The sequence below is a fragment of the Ylistrum balloti genome, unplaced genomic scaffold (genome assembly GCF_031769215.1).
Source record: "Ylistrum balloti isolate Yb309-2 unplaced genomic scaffold, AGI_CSIRO_Ybal_v1 Utg369772, whole genome shotgun sequence".
Taxonomy (NCBI): Eukaryota; Metazoa; Mollusca; class Bivalvia; order Pectinida; family Pectinidae; genus Ylistrum; species Ylistrum balloti.
The window spans coordinates 2,899,433-2,921,219 of record NW_026781965.1 but is presented as its reverse complement, the minus strand read 5'-3'; the positions used below and the strand labels follow the sequence as shown (position 1 = coordinate 2,921,219).

The 21,787-nt window shown below is 35.5% G+C and overlaps 1 protein-coding gene across 1 annotated transcript in view; it reads right to left on the bottom strand.

Moving 5' to 3' along the window:
* LOC132543991 (serine/arginine repetitive matrix protein 2-like) overlaps positions 1–21,337 on the bottom strand; it is a 48,360-nt gene extending 27,023 nt beyond the window's left edge. The window contains exons 1-15 of the mRNA XM_060207548.1: positions 21,169–21,337; positions 19,302–20,447; positions 18,393–18,818; positions 17,140–17,649; positions 16,040–16,113; positions 15,879–15,925; positions 13,041–13,118; positions 6,087–6,151; positions 4,854–5,735; positions 4,080–4,123; positions 3,569–3,609; positions 3,230–3,307; positions 2,621–2,736; positions 2,186–2,374; positions 1,817–1,869 (exon numbers count right to left, since the gene is read on the bottom strand). Of these exons, the coding sequence (XP_060063531.1) occupies positions 1,817–1,869; positions 2,186–2,374; positions 2,621–2,736; positions 3,230–3,307; positions 3,569–3,609; positions 4,080–4,123; positions 4,854–5,735; positions 6,087–6,151; positions 13,041–13,118; positions 15,879–15,925; positions 16,040–16,113; positions 17,140–17,649; positions 18,393–18,818; positions 19,302–20,447; positions 21,169–21,337 (3,918 nt within the window). The remainder of the gene's footprint in view (positions 1–1,816; positions 1,870–2,185; positions 2,375–2,620; positions 2,737–3,229; positions 3,308–3,568; positions 3,610–4,079; positions 4,124–4,853; positions 5,736–6,086; positions 6,152–13,040; positions 13,119–15,878; positions 15,926–16,039; positions 16,114–17,139; positions 17,650–18,392; positions 18,819–19,301; positions 20,448–21,168) is intronic.
* Positions 21,338–21,787: the final 450 nt, after the last annotated feature.

Below are 21,787 nucleotides of genomic sequence, written 5' to 3'. Positions count from 1 at the left end.
TTTCCTTATATACATTTCAATCTTTGTATTTACATTTCAAATGTTTGATGACTGAATGGGCATCTTTGTCAGAACTACATCATATCAATAGACTGCTACAGTATGAACAGCAGATCTTGGTCTATATAGAAATAGCTTCAGATCTCAGGGCTGTGTATTTAATCTGTACAACTGTGTCTTCTGATGAAAGATCCACTGTTTACATTACCTCGACAGCTTGTCTGGTACTAGATAGGCTTGTACATGAAGACTTCCATCATAATGACTTCATCTTGAGAGAGAGCAAGTTATCTTGAGATGTAAAACATGACAGCCTTGTCCTTATGGGAGTTTTTGTAATGTTACAGACCGTGGGACCAGGGTCCAATGAGAATGAAAGGCATGCCTGAAGTTTCATCACTGACTACTTCCAGTATTCCTGCTGTTGTTAAACACTCCACAATAACTAACACTAGAAACTGACAAGAGAAACTGAAATATTCTGTGTATTAAATCATCATTAACCAAACCTGGTTATTTATTCATCCAGTAAAATTTTTTAAACTATATTTTTTACATGAAGTCAGCATTCTAGTTCTCGAGACTTTAAACTGATCTTGAACAAAAGAAAACTTTTTTTTTTCAACATAGAGCCTCAGAATTGAGGAAGATACCTTGTGGTATGCTGGGCAATATCCATGTCATCTGTTCTAATAACTATGTTTATTTCAGATTTCTTAAGTGGACATACTTGTCCATTTCCCTTTCTGCTAATAACATCCCTGTTACTCTTCCATTGTTGTGTATAATGACAATTTATCATCTTAATCCATTTGTTGAAAATGTTCATGTCATCTGGCAGAAATTGTTTTCATATGTTATCTCATCAGCAGCACTGACAAAATCTGTTTCCTTCTATTTTGATCAGGAACCACAGCATAAAAACCTCAAAACTTTACAATTAAGGACACAAGTTTAAATTGTATACAGTGTCCTTAATTGTAAAACATTCTCATAAAAATTCAAATAAAAAACAAGAGGCCCATTGGATCTGTATTGTTCACCCGGTTTAGTTTGCTGAAAGTGATTAATTCTAATTAAGGGAAAAGTATTTAAAATACTGATATCCATTTCTTACATGCAAAAATTTGATAGGATCAAATTAGGTATGTTTACAGTATGAAAATAAATATTTCCTGAAGTTGTTTGTGGAATCCAAACAGGACATTTTCTGTGATGTTTAATTAGTATACAGATCATCTAGCTAATCAACATTGGATGGTGTACTAAATGTGATAACAATGAAATACTGCCAACAATTTTGTAATTAAAATACGCAGCTCTTTAATTCCCAACTTTAACTTTTCATTTATCAAAGTTCCCCATTAGATTTAATAACTGTTTTGGGTTTATCTAAAAAATGGACCCACTCTCAAACACATTAATCCAATCCAGTTAACAGAATTAGCACTTGTAAAATGTTTACCATTAGGCTTAAGCCACGGTAAAATGATAAAAACTTTACTGATATACTACATCATTATGACAAACACTTTAGTCTAGATTTGATATCCTTTAATTCATTTCTGATTTAAACCTTTCCTCAACTATTATTCTGATCAAACTGCCTCACGTCTGTTCCGAGATAACCCTTATTATCTCACAAAAACAAACAATGATCAGATAAGTTTATTTCCAATAGAAAAACAAAGCAGACACCATTCAAAGTATTTATTCAGTGAGCTGTGGTGCTTTCCAAAATCTTAAAAATTGAAGTTATTTTTTTTAAGGAAAAAGACAAAACCATTCCCTGGTCTATTGTAACATAATATCTTACCTTGTTACCCAGATCAACTTTCTTGGCCTCTCGGATGATGGCTTGCTCAATGTCTGAAATTAATTAATATAAAAGTAAGTATGTCTCTGTATATCACATTTCATATCCTGCAATTATCAATCAAAAACTTTAAAACACTTCATTGCAGATTTTCAGGACAGATGCTTGAACATGATGAATTGCAGCGATTTGAATATTGAGTGGAAAAACAAAATAGTGGAAAAGGTGTTGATGTCAACTTACTACTGTAGATTCTATCTGTATTCAATATTGTTATTCAGATAAAATGTCAACTAAATGGACACTTTTAATTCAGATATAACAATAATTTAACTGCTGGTTGAGTGTGCGAGCTGTAAAGATACTGACCAATATCTTCATTAGATTCTGCTATAGCATTTTCTGCAGCTTTCTTCAGTTTTGCCCACTCTTGCTTTGTCAGATGCCTCCTATATTTAATGACTGGTTTCACCATCACTTTTCCGTCAGTGCTTTGGAGTTTCCCATCTGTTCCAGTTGAATCAACATCAAAGTCTTCATCACTGTTAATGTCTTCTCCTGTACAAAATGACACACCTTTTTTAGCTATCATGACAAATCTTTATAAATCTAATAACTACCTCAGATATATCATGTTAATCACCTATAGCACAGTAATTGATGCATTGTTGTAACTTTTAGCCACAATTAATTCTGAAGGATAAAAGGTTTTAGACTTAAATTCATATTTAAAGCTGAATTCCAGCTCGTTTTAATTTTTTTTGTTTTTTGTTGTCTTGACTTGAGTGAATGCCGGCTACTTACCCCATCCATCTTGGTGGTCAGACCATGCTACCTTTTCCACCTTCTCCTCCTCAGACTTCTGACTCTCCTCCACTGGTTTTTCATTAGACTTTTTATTACCGTCTTCTTTTGGTGCACTAAATTTACACAAAAAATCCTTGATTACATGCCATCAATATAATTTCACTTTCATAGTTTAGAATTACTCCATATCACATACCAGGTATAAGAGTCCAGGTACTCTTTCCCAAATATGAGAGATGCAAAAATTCCCCTAATATCCTCATAATGCTCGCGTATGAACTAAATCTTCCATTTATACAACATTGGGCCAAAGGATGCTCCATGTGGAATAATCTTAAAATACCCATTTAACCTTTTGAATTTTTTTCCCCTATCTACTGTTGAGAGAAGTAACCGCCACGTATACAAATCATGTCCCCCTTCACCATCAATGGTTCAAACCTCATTTGATTCACAAACCCCTTACTTTAATGAATTAGTGGGATTCTAAATGACGAGGAACAGATGTTGGGTGTCAATGCAAAGAAAAACTGACTGGAGTATCCATATCATGGAAGCTTTTATCTCATCTGAAGGTACACTGTACAATCATTTAAGAGTACTTACTCCTTTGTTCGTTTGCGAGCTGCATCCAGTGTTGACTTCAGTAGTAAAATCATGTCCTTATCTTCAGCATTGTTGTCTCTGTGAGATAATTCAAAATCAGATCAGTAAAACAAATTTCACAAATATCACAAATATATTTATATCTTATGTCATGAATGTTAGTGTAGATAGTAAGTGTGCATGTCAAGAGCAAACAATTAAGTGTATACATATTTTTCTCATCTATGTTACAGGATAGACATGGTCAACACTATGTGATAAATATGTCCTCCTCTTCCATCCAATAAAAAGACAGAGACATCCAAAAGGCAGTCAGATCAAATTATGTATAAACATAACCTTTTATTGGCCATTATCTCTTCAAGTTTCAATGACAGCGTCTGAAAATAATAACAAAAATATCATAAAAAGGAGATTTAAAATGAATAAAATTACTATGATGTATATCATATCATATCACTTTACATACTGTTAGTCTGTCATTCTTTTTACTGACCAAATCATACTAATATGAGTTATGGTCAGTGACTTCTACAGATATAAACACAAGTAATAACAAACCTTCTTAACACTGTTACCAATCACAATACATTAAAAAACACTGCCTCCGAGGACACGATCTTAAAATGGTGAATATCTCATTGTACTTCATTTTGTCCACAGAGTATATTAGAATATATCATTCATTATATATAGAGATAATGCTTGAAAAGTTAGTTTTATTTTATCGTGTATAAAGATCACATAAAAATAGTGCATCGTAATTTATCATATACAAACATTATGTTAAAAAATTTCATTGTATTTTATTTTGTACCAAGCCTAAATTAGAATATTTCAATGATCCTACCTTGATGAGCCCATCAGCTGTTTCACTCTGCCTTCCTGTTTTGTCTGAAATATCAGAAATTTTCTGCATCTTTTTTTTCATAACATGTATCTGGAATACTGATATCAAATGAAGAATGCTATTATGCAAATGATTATGTTAAATAAGTCCAACATATGTATCAATATACTTTATCATATTGTTATACTGTAATAAATAGCTAACTATAATTACTATTGTTGTACTGTAAATAACACTTTTAAACTCTTATTCATATTGTAATTAATATTGTTACACTGCGATTAATATTGTTAAACTATAATAAATATTTTTAAACTGTAATTGATATTGTTGTTATATTATAACTAATATTGTGAAACTTTATAAGTTTTCTTCTATTTTCATAATGGAATAAAATCATAAATATAGAGGACCATTGTCCATTCAAGATGTCTGTGAAAAATGACAAGTTTTTTTCAAGCTTTTGGTAAAGTATGAAAAGTTGAACCATCAAAATAACTACAACATGCAATGTATGACACATGTTTATTTTAGAGAAATTCCCGAGAATTATCACATACTTGACATTTTGAAATGCCTTTGTAAATATTTCTTTTAACATCAAATTTTGTGAAAAATGAAGATTAACTTTCTATTTTGTTAAGACTATTTGGAGCAAACTGCAGTAAATTCATTATAACTAGCTTTGCCAGCTATTCAATTTTTAATAACCTGAATAAAATAGAAATTTAATTCTTATGAGAAAACATGCAAGTTTTCAAATATTGCTCTTACCAGCAGAGTTAGTGGTTGAAGATTCTGCAGCCATGTTTGCAGGAGATTTTGCAGCAGCTCTGCTTGCCGGTTGTGCCGCAGACTTCACAGCAGCACTGCTTGCCAATTGTGTAGCAGACTTCACAGCAGCAGTGCTTGTCGATTGTGCCGCAGACTTCACAGCAGCACTGCTTGTCGATTGTGCTGCAGACTTCACAGCAGCACTGCTTGCCAATTGTGTAGCAGACTTCACAGCAGCACTGCTTGTCAAATGTGCTGCAGACTTCACAGCAGCATTGCTTGTCGATTTTGCTGGAAACTTCACAGCAGCACTGCTTGTTGACTGTGTTTGCTTTGCACCAGCACTGCTTGTCAATTGATTTGGCTTTGGAATAGAATTGCTAGCTGACTGTGATGAAGACTTTGGAGCAGTTGATTGTGTGGAAGACTTAGAATCAGCATGGCCTGATCGGGAAGTAACATTAGAAGAGGATGTGGTGGTCAACTGAGATACAGATTTAGAGGCAACTTTACCAGGTAATTGTAATTTCTGTTCAGCATCTGTTTTTTTAGTTGACTGTGATGCTGATTTTGGAGCACTTTTTTCATTAAATTGAGATTGTGACTTTGAATGTGATGTAAACTTAGACCCTGGTTCACTAGTTGTATCAGATTTTGAATGAACCTGTCCGATGTTAGATCTTTCCCTTGTTTTTAAAACTTGTCGATTTCTATCAGAGGGAGATTTCAGTTCAGAATCCCTTGTCTCAGACTGCCTCTTCGACCTGCTTGACATTCTATCAGATTCCTTGTTTGCTTCCCTTTGGCCACCACTTAAACTTGATGCAGAACCCACCTGATTGACAGGTGTGGTACTAATGGTTTGCTGGTCTACTGATTGACCTGTTTAATAAAATGAAAATAAATCATTATGTATTACTAAAGCAGGGCCTTCATTTATCCAAATACTGTATCAAAACATAAATTAATGGCAACTGTGGTTGATTTCTTCATACAAAAATCCAAACATATCTGTATTTCATTAAATCAGACCATATCTAAATTTTCTTACTATTAAAACTTGAGTCTGATCACCTTGATGCACAACATTGATATAAAAGTTAAATGCGCTATATGATTAATGAATGACTGATTAGTGAAATGAGATATATGAGTTTGCTAAGAGGCAGTTACGTTACTTTCAATGTACAGTATAAAGCAGGAAATCAATCTGTGAAAAAAGGTAGTACCCACCAGCTGTTAAAGCCTTCAAAATCATCTTGCCCACTGCAGATGATGACTGTCCATGTCCTTTGTCCCTGTTTATGAATTATACAAATCAGTAAACCATGCATCCTTTAATACAGTATGTAAGGCTTACAGAATCTGCCCCCACTTTGAGGAATGACACTGCAAATCTCAACCCATGGAGTATGAATTAGAAATTTTCAGTTGAAGTTTGCTAAGGACTGAACACTTTGAATCTTGACCAGAAGGTTTGCTACTATATCAACTACCTACTCACTGACTCAGGGGTCGAGTTCAAAGTTGAAATTTAAACCATGACAAATATACAAATGATATACAGTGGACCCGCACTAGTCAGAATGCCAGTACCTGGTATTGCTAAGATCTAGAAGGAAATGTAAGAGAATGATTTTCTACAATGAATATTATTCTCACTTGTTCAGAATATCAGTACACAGAATCATTTTAAATCCTTAAATTACTTTTTAGGATCTGTAATTTATGGAATCATTGGGCTTGTACACATCCTTATCTAGATTTTGACATTTTTTCTTTTGATCATTTTGGATTTTCCTTAGTCACCTCCTGGACTTCAAAATTTAGGAAAGTAGCATCACTGGTGTGTCCTGGCAACACAAAACAATTATATCATGCAATTTCATTCACTTGCCCTATTCTAAATTTGTTTTAAGAGGTGCTATTCACTTGTGAGTCTTTTGTACAACTTTCTTGAGAATCCACTAAGGGTTCACTGGGAAATTGGTACAGATGCTTTTACCTAAAAATTGTCAGGGCTCCACTTCTTTCCTTCAGAAGTTATTTACACTGATTACAGCTATTTGCAGGCAACACGACAACAAAAGAAGTAGATGAAATTGGCAGAATTGTAGCTATTTTAGATATTTTTAGCCAAGATCACAGCTGTGTCTGGAAGCTGAGATTGCCAACCTGGCGACCACTGGTAATTATTAGGGATAACCAGCTGAGGTATATCACCCTTATGGTAGAAACCTTAGGGAGATGGGAAATGTGTTTCCATGAAGTTGTCATCCCCCTCATCCCTGGGTTCCTTCTTTTGAGAAAATTATTTTGAAGCTGATTTCCATCTAAAGGGAAACAAATCTTATCAAAATTTACCATATTCTGGAGTAGTGGCTGGATCCTTGCAGTTGCTGAAGATTTATCTGACCAGCAGGCAATGAGGACTCTAAGACTGAGGATGATTGGAGCGGACAGACCTTTATTGATGGGAATGGCTAAGGTAGTGAGCCCCCTTAAGCTGATAGGATCTCATGATGAGACAATTACAGACAGGCATTGAAGCTGTGCTCTTTGAAAAGGCAACATTTTAACCTGTTTATTCTTGATTAATTATCAATTAACCTACACAGAGAGAAACCTTTAGAATTACAAATTCCCTTAAGAGCTTCGATGAGACACAATGTAACCATGTGAAGAGAAGCCTCAGGTATGATAAACTTTGATGAAATACAACACTGTATCCGTTGATCTTTATAATTGGTATCTAATGGAATATCCACTAGACCATAACTTGAGGTTTGAAACTGTAATTGTACACATGAACTCTTCCTCTACCTAAGGATACATGAACTCAATGTGCCTTGACTTCAGGTTCAGAAATTGTACCTTTACATATTTTATGTTCATGTTCCTCTACCTGAGGATTCCATGACAGCCAGCAGCAGCTACCTCTACCTGAGGATTCCATGACAGCCAGCAGCAGCTACCTCTACCTGAGGATTCCATGACAGCCAGCAGCAGCTACCTCTACCTGAAGAGCTGTTTTGGCCTTCTCCCCTTTCTTTAGGCATCAAATTAAATACCCACTAAATTTTAACATGGCATTACAAACTTATCTAATGTACAAATGGTATATCCTGAGGATGAGTAATTCCAGTCAACCCACTGGGCCCTTTCTCAATGTTCCTCTTCTTGAGGATTCCATTGGGGCTATCTTCAGATTTCTCTATCTGAGAAAGTTTTGGGGCCTCTTGCCACCTCATTGTGGCTAAGACTGTAACACTTTAAGGCAGCTGAGGACTACTAGAAATACCACTAAAACTACAAACATTCGACAGTTGGAATCTGCCACCTAGTTACCTATGGATGTTTAGTGGTGTTTCTATCACATGGGTTTATACATCTACATAATAGGTATCGCAAGGCAGGAAATGCTGAAATTGTGATAGAAATATACTGAACTATCCAGAGTAGTAGCAAATGTCAATCACATCTGCAATATGTGTTCAGAGTTAGGAAAAATGGAGGAAATGTCAGTGAGATTGTTTGTATATAATTAATCTTTCACATCATGTTCAAATGTACAGTCAGTACATGTATTAAGAATGGAGTTTGTCTCTGGATTTTTAATCAATACCTTGACCATGGTAATAGAATGTTATCTTCAGGCTCATTTAATTTGTTCGAGCTATCTTGGTACTCAATCACCAGTAGTTCAAGGAAATCATGACAGAATTGAAGCTGGTGAAAGATGTCCAATACTTGACAATCAATCCCAGTGAAAATTACCCTTACCTTAATCATGCTGTCTCGGTGATTATGTGATATTCATATTTTTTAAGTTGCTAGCTTCGCAAATTATAACAGAAATATCTATTTATAGCATCACTGATCTTTGCCTTGATGCCAGAAAGCTAATATGTTAATGAATTTGAGATATTTTGGCACTGAACCCCTGAATAAAGTTTCATGAAAAATCACAAAAGTACTGAAGTCGGTAGCATTTTTTAGATATAGTAATCTTAATAGTATCCTGTTTAAGATACCTTAATCAATGAAACCTTTCATTTAAAGGTTTATAAGAAAGGGGACAGTATTTAGTTTGTAGATTACCAGCTACAGCCTCCAACAATGGAGGCCATATGCCTAGAGAACTGTGTATGATATAAGTCATGAAGCTGAAGATGAAGCTGCATCAAGGCCACCTTGCTGCTTAACCTAACTTGACTGATAAAATATGCTAACTGAAGCACTGAGGTGAACTAGCTAGGCATGGCATCAAGAATCTAGTTCATGGGCACATCAGTGCAAAAGTGGCAGTTCATAACCGACTAGGAATAAGCTCTGTTGTTTGGGGTCAGGTGTACATATAGGTTTCCTTAGGTACCCATTGGCTTATTGCATTGGGTCTGCCCCTGGCTAATGGTGCTCAGAAACCAGAGTGCTCTGAAAATTCCTTTAAAAAATAGATTGAAGTGGAAATGGGTTTCAATGATGTTTCTTGTGCAGGAGAATGGCCTGTGGAGGCAATCAACCTGAGCTGTTCAGAGGAGATTCATTGTCTCTTTCGAGATCCCACAGGAATAAAGTCCAGTTTGAAGAAACTGGGAGAACAATCACCAAGTGCATCATCTCCATCCAGAGAAAAATTCTGTTCAGGGTCACAAAAAGGAGATATCTGAGAGACAGTCTGCTGCCCTTTTTGGGGCCTCTTCCTTTTCCTCAATCTATGGCTCTTATTAGCTGCACTCGTGTTAATCAATGGTAGTACACTGTCCATATCAATTGGAAAAGGGGCCACATCTCCCATTTCATCACCTGCCTTCAGGGAAAAATTTTGAGTATGGACAATAAAAGGCGGTATTGGGGGGACAGTTTGCTGCCTCCTTAGAGACCTCTTTCTCTTTCTTGACCTGTGGCTCTTTTTAGCTGTATTCCTATTGGTTAATGGAAGTACATTGTCTGAATTGATTGGAAAAGGGGCAACATCTCCAACTGCATTCATGGAAAAATTCTGTTCAGGAACAAGAAAAGGAGACCCCTTGTGTGGCCTCTTTCTCTTCCTGTGTCTCTTTTTAGCTGCATTCCTATTGGTTAAGGGAAGTACATTGTCTGAATTGATTGGAAAAGGGGCAACATCTTCTATTTCATCACCTGCATTCAGAGATAAAATTTGAATAGGGCTAATAAAAGGAGATATCCGAGGGACGGTTTGCTGCCTTTTTTGGGTCTTCTTCCTCTTCCTTAATCTATGGCTTTTTTTAGCTGCACTGGTATTAGTCAAGGGAAGTGCAATGTCTGTATTGTTTGGAAAAGGGGTAATATCTCCAACTGCATTCATGGAAAAATTCTGTTCAGGAACAAGAAAAGGAGACCACTTGTGTGGCCTCTTTCTCTTCCTGTGTCTCTTTTTAGCTGCACTGGTAGAAGTTGTGGGTAGTATAATGCCCTGTTTGATGGGAAAAGGGGCGATATCTTCCACTGTACTCTGGGGAAAACCCTGTTCTGTAATAAGAAAAGGAGATACTTGAGACTGCTGCCTCTTATGGGACCTTTTCCTTGATTTGTGATTCTTTTTAGCTGCATTCCTACAAGTGGAGGGAAGTAGGTTCTTCTCTATTCCAAAATGGATAATGCCTTCATTGGCAGAAAAGGGAGTCTTGGTTTGCACTCCCTGTATAGGAAACAAAAGAGATGGAGGCTCAAATCCAACAATGTTATCATCGTCCATTACTGAGAGTGCGACCAAAGAATGGAATGCTGGTTCCATCAAGTGAGTCAAAGGAGTCAAGGGAAGCAAAGAGGGTTTAGGCTCTTTTAAGGGAGCCAAAAAAGATATGGGGTCCACTTGATGTGCTAAAGGTGACACAGGCTCTTTTAAAGAAGCTAAAGTGGGGTCAGACTTCACAATATGAACTAAAGGGGGCTCTGATTCCATCAAAGGAGGTGAACGAGAGTCTGGCTCCATAATTTGAGCTAAAAGGAGCTCTGGCTCCACCAAAGAAGATAATGGAGGGTCAGACTCCACAAAAGGAACAAAAGGGGGCTCTGGCTCCATTAATGGAGCCACCTCATTCATCTCCCTTGGCAGGTTGTCTACTTCCTCATTCTCCTCTATATATTCTTTGTTTTCTCTATTTGTCCTGTGGAAGTAAAGGTACATCATACCACTTCATTAGCAGTGATAGTCTATATAGATGAGCTCTATCAATGTGCTCCTTTAAACATATCTCCCTTTTGTATTCCATCCACTCAATTTTGAGGTTTGGAAGAACACAGGGATGTTTAATCTACCCATGGGCTTTAGTTTATCCTACATCCTTATCCTATAAACTCTCTACTGAAGAACGCATCTGCCTCATATTTTGTCTCTTAGTAAAGGGAATTTTTAGTCTCTTGCCTCTCTCAGACTTAATAACTAGGATCTTTGGGAAACCCTAACTTATGACTGCAGAGCAAGCTGAGAAAGTGGGTGGGGAGAGAAAGTAAAAACTCATGGGGTAAGTTAAGATCCAAGGTTAAGTTCTGAATCTCCTGCCCTAGTTATATACATTACTCCAAAGTAAGTTGTGATCTCAGTATAAGGTGTGACCTCTGTATAAGTTGTGATGTTAGGATAGGTTGTGTCCCCAGAATATATATGTTTGACCTTTAGATATTTTGAGATCCTATGATATCTTTAAAGTTAAATATGCTGTAACTCTAGGAAATCTTATTACCCTTGATAAGTTGTGATGAGTCACACTTCTAATTGTCAAACTATGTATGGAAGCTACCCTTCTCTCTTTGAGAAAAATTTTATTTCAGTTTGAAGTCTTATTTACTAGTCATGGGTATACTACCTAAACTGCCATGTTGACTTCTGACTTTTTCTTGGTAAAGCTCTATAAGGTTAACTCACACAATAGTTAGAAAGCAAAAGCAGATAAAGAATGGAGAGATGCAAATGCTATGTCAAAGCAAAGCTACTTTCCTTCTGGGCAGGCACACAAACAATGTTCAGTATGTATAGTAAAACCCTATTATCATGATATTGGATGTTCTAATATTTCCAACATAAATTTAGTGAAAAAACCCTGTTTTAAAATATAAGGTAATAAGTTTTTTTAACTGTTTAGAAATGGTTTTTATATAAGATTTAACCTTAAGCATGTGTCTACTTGATGCCTAGGCTGTTCTAAAGTCACTTAGCCCCACCTGGGCAGGCAAGTTTTCACATTTCACAATCCGCAAACTTTGTTTTGATTTAATAGTAGGTTTGACCCTAAGTATGGTCACACTTTCAGTTCATGTGACCTACAGTTTGCTTGCTTGTTATTATTCCTGATTATTCCATCTTTTTCCAGGAAATTGAATATTGTGATACTTTGGTTCCAATATATTAACTTGGATTGTTCTGAAACATGTTGACTGGTAGGGTAGTTTCTGTGGTAATTAACTTGAGCTACACAATAATTGTACGGTGGGTTCCAGGGCCTTCAACTTTAGCTAAACATTGATTTGTAAGGTGGATTCCACAATAATTATCTTTAGTTAAACATTAATCTATAGGTTGGGTTACAGGGTAATAAAATGTAGCTACACAATGATTCGTAAGCTGGATTCCACGGAAATAATCTTTAGTTATACATTAATTTGTAGAGTGGATCACAGGGTAATTAGTTACACATTAATTTGCAGAGTGAGTTCCAGATTAATTAACTTTGGCTATATATTGATTTGTAGGATGGATCACAGGGTAATTATCTTAAGTTACATATTAATTTGTAACAAAGGTTCCAGAGTAATTAACTGTAGCTATACATTAATTTTTAGGGTGGATTCCAGGGTAATCAAATTTAGTTACAACTTAATTTTTAGGGTGGATTCCAGTGTAATCAAATTTAGTTACAACTTAATTTTTAGGGTGGGTTCCAGGGTAATTAAATTTAGTTACACATTAATTTTAGGGTGGGTTCCAGGGTAATTAAATTTAGTTACACATTAATTTTAGGGTGGGTTCCAGGGTAATTAAATTTAGTTACACATTAATTGGTAGGGTGGATTCCAGGGTAATTATCTTTACTTACACATTAATTTGTAGGGTAGATTCGAGGGTAATCAAATTTAGTTACACATTAATTTGAAGGGTGGGTTCCAGGATAATTAACTATAGCTACACAACGACTTTCAGGGAGACTGGAGAGCTAATGATCTTACCTCACTCTTGACTGCATCACATCCAATGCTGACTTGAGTAATGTTATCATGGCTTTATCATCTCCTGGTCTAGGTTTCCTGTAAATGTTAATTAATTACATACCTCTAACATGTCATAGAATTGATATACATGCACCACACCCACTAATATTCATTGTTATCTGATACAAAATAATCAGTACTGAACATCAGAACTCGTTATCAGCCTTGTAACTAATAATTAACAACAGAACTCGTTATCAGTCTTGTAACTAATAATTAACATCAGAACTCGTTATCAGCCTTGTAACTAATAATTAACATCATGACTGGTTATCAGCCTTGTAACTAATAATTAACATCAGAACTCGTTATCAGCCTTGTAACTAATAATTAACATCAGAACTCGTTATCAGCCTTGTAACTAATAATTAACATCAGAACTCGTTATCAGCCTTGTAACTAATAATTAACATCAGAACTCGTTATCAGTCTTGTAACTAATAATTAACATCATGACTGGTTATCAGCCTTGTAACTAATAATTAACATCAGAACTCGTTATCAGCCTTGTAACTAATAATTAACATCATGACTGGTTATCAGCCTTGTAACTAATAATTAACATCATGAACTCGTTATCAGCCTTGTAACTAATAATTAACATCAGAACTCGTTATCAGCCTTGTAACTAATAATTAACATCAGAACTCGTTATCAGCCTTGTAACTAATAATTAACATCAGAACTCGTTATCAGCCTTGTAACTAATAATTAACAACAGAACTCGTTATCAGCCTTGTAACTAATAATTAACATCATGACTGGTTATCAGACTTGTAACTAATAATTAACATCAGAACTCGTTATCAGCCTTGTAACTAATAATTAACATCATGACTGGTTATCAGCCTTGTAACTAATAATTAACATCATGAACTCGTTATCAGCCTTGTAACTAATAATTAACATCAGAACTCGTTATCAGCCTTGTAACTAATAATTAACATCATGACTGGTTATCAGCCTTGTAACTAATAATTAACATCAGAACTCGTTATCAGCCTTGTAACTAATAATTAACATCAGAACTCGTTATCAGCCTTGTAACTAATAATTAACATCATGACTGGTTATCAGCCTTGTAACTAATAATTAACATCAGAACTCGTTATCAGCCTTGTAACTAATAATTAACATCAGCACTCGTTCTCAGCCTTGTAACTAATAATTAACATCAGAACTCGTTATCAGCCTTGTAACTAATAATTAACATCATGACTGGTTATCAGCCTTGTAACTAATAATTAACATCATGACTGGTTATCAGCCTTGTAACTAATAATTAACATCAGAACTCGTTATCAGCCTTGTAACTAATAATTAACAACAGAACTCGTTATCAGCCTTGTAACTAATAATTAACATCAGAACTCGTTATCAGCCTTGTAACTAATAATTAACATCATGACTGGTTATCAGCCTTGTAACTAATAATTAACATCAGAACTCGTTATCAGTCTTGTAACTAATAATTAACATCAGAACTCGTTATCAGCCTTGTAACTAATAATTAACATCATGACTGGTTATCAGCCTTGTAACTAATAATTAACATCAGAACTCGTTATCAGTCTTGTAACTAATAATTAACATCAGAACTCGTTATCAGTCTTGTAACTAATAATTAACAACAGAACTCGTTATCAGCCTTGTAACTAATAATTAACATCATGACTGGTTATCAGTCTTGTAACTAATAATTAACATCAGAACTCGTTATCAGCCTTGTAACTAATAATTAACATCATGACTGGTTATCAGTCTTGTAACTAATAATTAACATCATGACTGGTTATCAGCCTTGTAACTAATAATTAACATCAGAACTCGTTATCAGCCTTGTAACTAATAATTAACATCATGACTGGTTATCAGCCTTGTAACTAATAATTAACATCAGAACTCGTTATCAGTCTTGTAACTAATAATTAACATCAGAACTCGTTATCAGCCTTGTAACTAATAATAAACATCATGACTGGTTATCAGTCTTGTAACTAATAATTAACAACAGAACTCGTTATCAGCCTTGTAACTAATAATTAACATCATGACTGGTTATCAGTCTTGTAACTAATAATTAACATCATGACTGGTTATCAGCCTTGTAACTAATAATTAACATCAGAACTCGTTATCAGCCTTGTAACTAATAATTAACATCAGAACTCGTTATCAGTCTTGTAACTAATAATTAACATCAGAACTCGTTATCAGCCTTGTAACTAATAATTAACATCAGAACTCGTTATCAGTCTTGTAACTAATAATTAACATCATGACTGGTTATCAGTCTTGTAACTAATAATTAACATCATGACTGGTTATCAGTCTTGTAACTAATAATTAACATCAGAACTCGTTATCAGCCTTGTAACTAATAATTAACATCATGACTGGTTATCAGCCTTGTAACTAATAATTAACATCATGACTGGTTATCAGTCTTGTAACTAATAATTAACATCATGACTGGTTATCAGCCTTGTAACTAATAATTAACATCATGACTGGTTATCAGCCTTGTAACTAATAATTAACATCATGACTGGTTATCAGTCTTGTAACTAATAATTAACATCAGAACTCGTTATCAGTCTTGTAACTAATAATTAACATCATGACTGGTTATCAGCCTTGTAACTAATAATTAACATCAGAACTCGTTATAAGTCTTATAACCTATACTTAATGTGTGGACAGGTTATCAGTCTTGTAAACAGTACTTAACACCAGGAATGGTTATCAGTATTGTAACAAATACATGAAGTCTGTGCTATTTATCAGTTCACTTACTCTTGTGTGTGTCTGGATACTACATTTTTCAGCTGTTTTGCAAGTTTCTGAAAATAAATTAATAAAAGATATTAAGCATAAATATTTTTACACAGCGTTAATCGCGATTAATTAACAAACAGATTTTTGTTCATCAAATAAGATTTAAATGTTTTACTGACCTTGGGAGCTATCGGATATTGCTTAACTTTCTTCTTTGCAGTTTGTCTGTTTTCTCTTTTAAGATGTTGTTTTCCTGAAATAGTAAGAAACAAGATAAATCACAATAAATATGTATAATAGTGATCATCATTATCATTGTTTATCTAAGAACTGTCAATGCCTCAAACTGTGAAAAATAACACAAAGAAATAGGCTCAATACTAAATATATTAGGAGAAGATGGGGTATCACAGTAACAACAAAAAAGACAACTGCACAAGGAGCAAACCATTAAAAGGCTGCCCATCATCTATCATTTAGGGAATAAGAGTGACCTATGTGTGAAATTCAAGAAAATTCCATCAAGTACTTCTCAAGAAATAGCGATAATTAACTTTCATGGTGAAAATCCACAACAGTCGCCTATTATTCATTTTGTTTTTTAAATCAGTACAAAAATCAGAACAGCACAAGTAGGGACCAGGAGGAACTTACACATGAAATTTAAAACAGATCCATCCCATAGTTCTCAAAAAATAGTGATAAAAATTGTTCATTGTCAAAATCTGAGATGGTCACCTGTCAGTCATTATGTATTTCCTATCAGTCCCACAAATGGCAATGAGAGACAAATGCCAGATGGTAAACCAGGTCAGCTAACTATGTCTGTCGAAATTCAAGATGACCACCTCTTAGCCAAGTTGTTTTGCCAATTAGTCATAAATGCACTAAGCACAACTTGGGACCAAGATGAACTTACATATGAAATTTGAGAACGACTCATTTATTACTTCTCCAGAAAAAATAATAACAAGAATTGTTTAAGGAAGGACAAAGGGCTGACAACTGTGGAAGAGGTATTAGAGTAGTCCACCATAAAAAGAACTGCAATTTTACTATATTTCTCAACAAAATTTTTCACTTATTTTTTAATTCAATATCAGAAAACATTTTCTATTGATTACCAATCTTTGTATACATCTCAAGATCTGAAGATCTGAACAATAACAATGGTTCCCAGATTAATTATCATCTGACTTTCATTCTAAAAATAATATGAAATCAAACACAACACCCCAGATCAGGTCTCAATGTGTTAACTTTGTAGCATGAAGAATACCTGATTTTCTCTGTCTAGCTGACTGGGCTGATCTTTGACTAGCTGTTTTGGCCGATGCCCTTTCGTTATCATTTACACTGCCCTTCTGGTCTTCCCTACTCCTGCTATGAGAGCGATCTGAACTGCCTTCGTGTCTGCGATGGTGCCGATCATAAGTTTGCTGATTATGCTGACGATCACGTTGGAAGTCCCTTCGGTCAACAGATCCACTTCTCCCTGGCCTGTTTTCTAAAGGTATATTTGCGGAATGAGGGTCACGTCTGTCTCCCTCGAGAGGCATACCTGGCTCCATGTTGTGGACCATTAGCTGAATAGGCTGTAGCGCATTTGGATCCAACATGACTGGAACACCACCACCACCAGTCACAGGGATGTCTGGCATACCTTGTTGTATGACAGATGCCATGCCTGGCGGTGGCATCATACCAGGCTCTATGAATAATGGCCCTGATCCCTCAGGTGGTCCCATCGGAACCATGTGCATGTCAGGTGGTCCAGATATAGGTATGTCTATAGTAATATAGAAACACCATTCTAAAGTGTCATGCAAATATAACCACATTTAAATCTTTAATGAAGGGTTATAAGAAGGCACCAACATTCTAATTTAAAATGAAATTAATTGCAAAGCAGAAGTGTAAAATTAGTTTCCTTTCTGGATTTTTCATCTTATCTTGTAAGTGAACTAAACACACAAAAACATGTCTTCATTCAAGGTAGATTATTGATGATTTAAAAAACACAACTTTTTTTACCCTTTATATCCACTTTCACAAATTATATAAATATCATATGATTTTACATGAGATTTCACTTTATATGTGTTTCATATTCAATGAAAGTGGAAATCATGTAATGAAAAAACAAATCCATTGAAAGTTTCAACCATTATAACAATTTTCTTATCAATGTTGACCTTGACCTTAGCACCCTAAAGCAATAACTCATCCATGGTATTTTCCTTAATACTGGAGCTGTAAAAATAATTTCAACAGATAAGCCAGGTAGTTGCTACAGTAACGTTTATCTTTTGACAAGAACTAACAGAGAGAACATCATATATATATATGATCCTCCCATCAACAGCATGAAAAGATCTATGACGCAGCAAAACCTACACTTTGATCACTAAGCAGGGTCCCATATGAAACTGTACTAAAATTGAGCTATGATTGCAACTTGAAATATCTCTTTCAGTTGCTTGTGTAAGTACATTTTATACCTATCAAGTGACTCTAATGAAGCTGTTTTACCTTGGTTCATATCTTTCATGTCCTCATGTCTATTATGGTGGAAGCCACCTCGTCCTCTATCAAATCCCCTTCCTCTATCAAACCCTCTGCCACGACCTCGACCCCTGTCAATCCATCTTCCCCTGCCACGTCCCTTTTCTCTGTTCCTGAAATGATTACCATCATCATGGGGGTCATTGTTTGGTCCATGTTCCATTATCAATTCATCCTGAATGATCTGTGGCTGGTCAAGATGGACTAGAACCTGCTGCATGCCATCTGGTCCAACTGGGCCCAGAAGCTGAGGTTCCATTCCTGGTCGTATCATTATAGGTACACCTGGAGGCAGCATTTCAACAGGGGCCCCATCAGGTCCAATCAACACTGGTGCATCCTCTGTGTGTATCACATTGGGCATCCCCTGCTCCATCAACATTGGCTCACCATCTGAAAGTAAGAAAACATACACATGTGTACTCTGTACTCTGCTGAACGTTGAACTCTTTACACATTTTTACAAATGTTCATTAGTATCTAACAGTGAGCTTGAAATGATGAATAGGTACATATGTATTGTTTAAACAATGCCTATTCAAAACTCTGACATGTGTATTTGATTGGTATATAAAAAGTATCAAAATTGTGTCATGTCATGTTGTCTGAGTATGACAGAATTTAATTCTGATCATAATAATTTACATTATTGACAGGAGTCCTAATTTTTTCTATTCTTATTCAATTTATTACTGTTATAGCTTTATATGATTAAGTCTGAGGAAATACATCACCGATCTACAATACTTTGGTAAATGTGTATAAAACACAATTGTTTGTTGGATCATTGTCTTGCAAACAGTTTCTAGCTTCTATCACCCAGAATTGAAGTTAATCAGAAGAGTCAGAAAAATAGTTAATATAATATATGCATACCTGCAGGATGAGGTGAAAACCTACGCTCCCCTCCAGGACCTTGACTTCGATGTTCTCTAGGACTTGGACTTCGCTGACCTCTAGGACTTAAGCTTCGATGGCTTCCAAGGCTTAGAATATGATGATCTCTATCAGATCTGTGCCCCTCTTCTCTGTCAATGTCATGTCTGAAATGCCCTTGATCATGTTCCCTGTCTCTTCTATCGAATCTACCTCTCCTTTCAAAACCATCCCTTCTATCAAATCTACCTCTTCTATCAAATTCACCTCTTCTGTCAAAACCATCTCTCCTTTCAAACTCACTTCTTTCTACCCCACCTCTTCTTTCTAACCCATCCCTTCTTTCTAACCTATCTCTTCTATCAAATTCATTTCTCATTGGGTGTCTGTCATGGTCTTGGATATCTTGTTGATCATCATGGTGAAAGTCTTCTTCTTGGTCAGGGCTTACTTCTTGCCTATTAAAATCAGCAGCTCTATCTGGAAATTCATCCATCTGTCTGTTGGCAAAATCATCTGGAAAAAAGTGACCTTCTTCTGGACTGTGAATAAACTCAGGACGGTCAACGAATTGGTTATTACGCATGTCATCATGTCTATCATCTACAAATCGTTGATCTCGTCTATGCTCTCGTCTATGATCACTCTCATCCCAATTTCTTCTCTCATCTTCCATATCTCTTTGATTTCTATCCCAAGAGCTACCTCTTTGTGGTGACAGACTTCGTCGTCTGTGATGTCTATTCTCACTTGGAAGTCTCCTGTCTCCTTGCCATACATCCATACCATCCCGACCAGGTGAGTTTTCTCTTAAATGGTCTTCGATGTTTAAATGTTGTGACATACGATTTCCATGACCTTCCAGTTCTTCATTAAATGGCTCAGGTTCTCTCTGCCATTCTCTTGCTGAATTTGGAGACATCTGAAAATGTCTTTCACTACCGAAATCTGGACTTCTAGATCTGTTCCATCTAGCCCTTCTTTGTACATGGAATTGATCATCTTCAGGCAACATGTTGTTTTCCTCTATCATCATAGTTCTTTCCTCAGGTGTACCATCAAAAAACATTCCAGGAGAACCTCCCCTTTCAATTAATGGAGATCCCTCCATAACCTCATGAAACATTTCAACTTGATCCCAATTTTCTAAAAAACAAAAAAAGATTAGAAAAATCAGAAGGGAAAAAATCCTAATGCAGGGAACTTCACATACATATATAAGATTATTGTCATAACCAGTTCCCATCTGCTGATACTTATCCATTACAAGAACCATACTAACAAGTATTTTATTCTTGTTACTTAAGGATTTATGGATGAGTAATAAACACAAATGGTCTTGTTGTTATTTGTTGTAATAGCACCATCATTCAAATAAAATATCATAAACAAAGAACTGAAAATATGATAGGTACAGGACAGGGATGTATAATACGTATTATACGTCCCTGGTACAGAAGGAATATGTCCATGAAAAAGTGAATGTGATATGCCCTTATTCCCTTTTTGTTTAATGCTGTGTTTGTACAATATTTTGAGTTGTAAATTGAACAATAAGATTACTGGTATTTGATTTTTTTTTTAATACAGTGTTATGTTTGTTTGGTGAAATTGCCTATTTAGTCTTATTTGCTGTCAATGGGTCATATCAGAGAGAAACTAGAACTAATCATTTGCTACAAAAACTGATTCATAAGAACCCTAACTACAACCAATCAATTAATGTGTATAACTTGTCTCTAGTCAGACACTCTATTGCTTGACCAAAGGGAAATTCCCACTACCAAAGGCTAGTAAGTTCACCTAATCTCAACTCCTACGCTTCAAACTTCATATATTTCGTTAACATCTCTAAGGGAAAGTTTACCATTTCTCTGCGGGCTTCCGAAGTGTCCTTCATCTGGTTCAAAATCTCTATTCCGGTTTCTGTGATGAAAATTCCCTTTATTCTGTCCACGGCCCCTTCTAAATCTACGTCCATGACCCCTTCTCCAATTCTTGTTTACACCTCTGTTTTTATGGTTGTTACCCGACATGACTGACCAGGAAAATGTTGACACTGGATGATTATCTGAGAATCACATTCTTGTTTCTACAATAGAAAAGATCGTTAAATGGCGTGAAAAGAAAACATGTCAATGTAGACACATTTTCTGAATTTAACTATTTTTTGTAAATCCAAGTTGTTTTCAGTTGATTTAATGATTTAATAGGAAATTATTCTACAGAAACGATAGTTTGAGAAAGGTAAACAATGAGCAAACATCAAAATTTTGGGCCATTTATTCGTTCGTTTTTATTCCGCTGTGCATCTCGATGCCTCCTCAAAAACACTGTCAATACTCATAATTAGGATTAGTATCATATAATGAATGATTGAGGTTGGAAATTAAAGAACTACATTTGTACACGCACAAAGTGAGCTATTGTTACAAATGTGATGAGAGGATGAGAACATCTGTAACATGCTAGGTTAGATAGAGAAA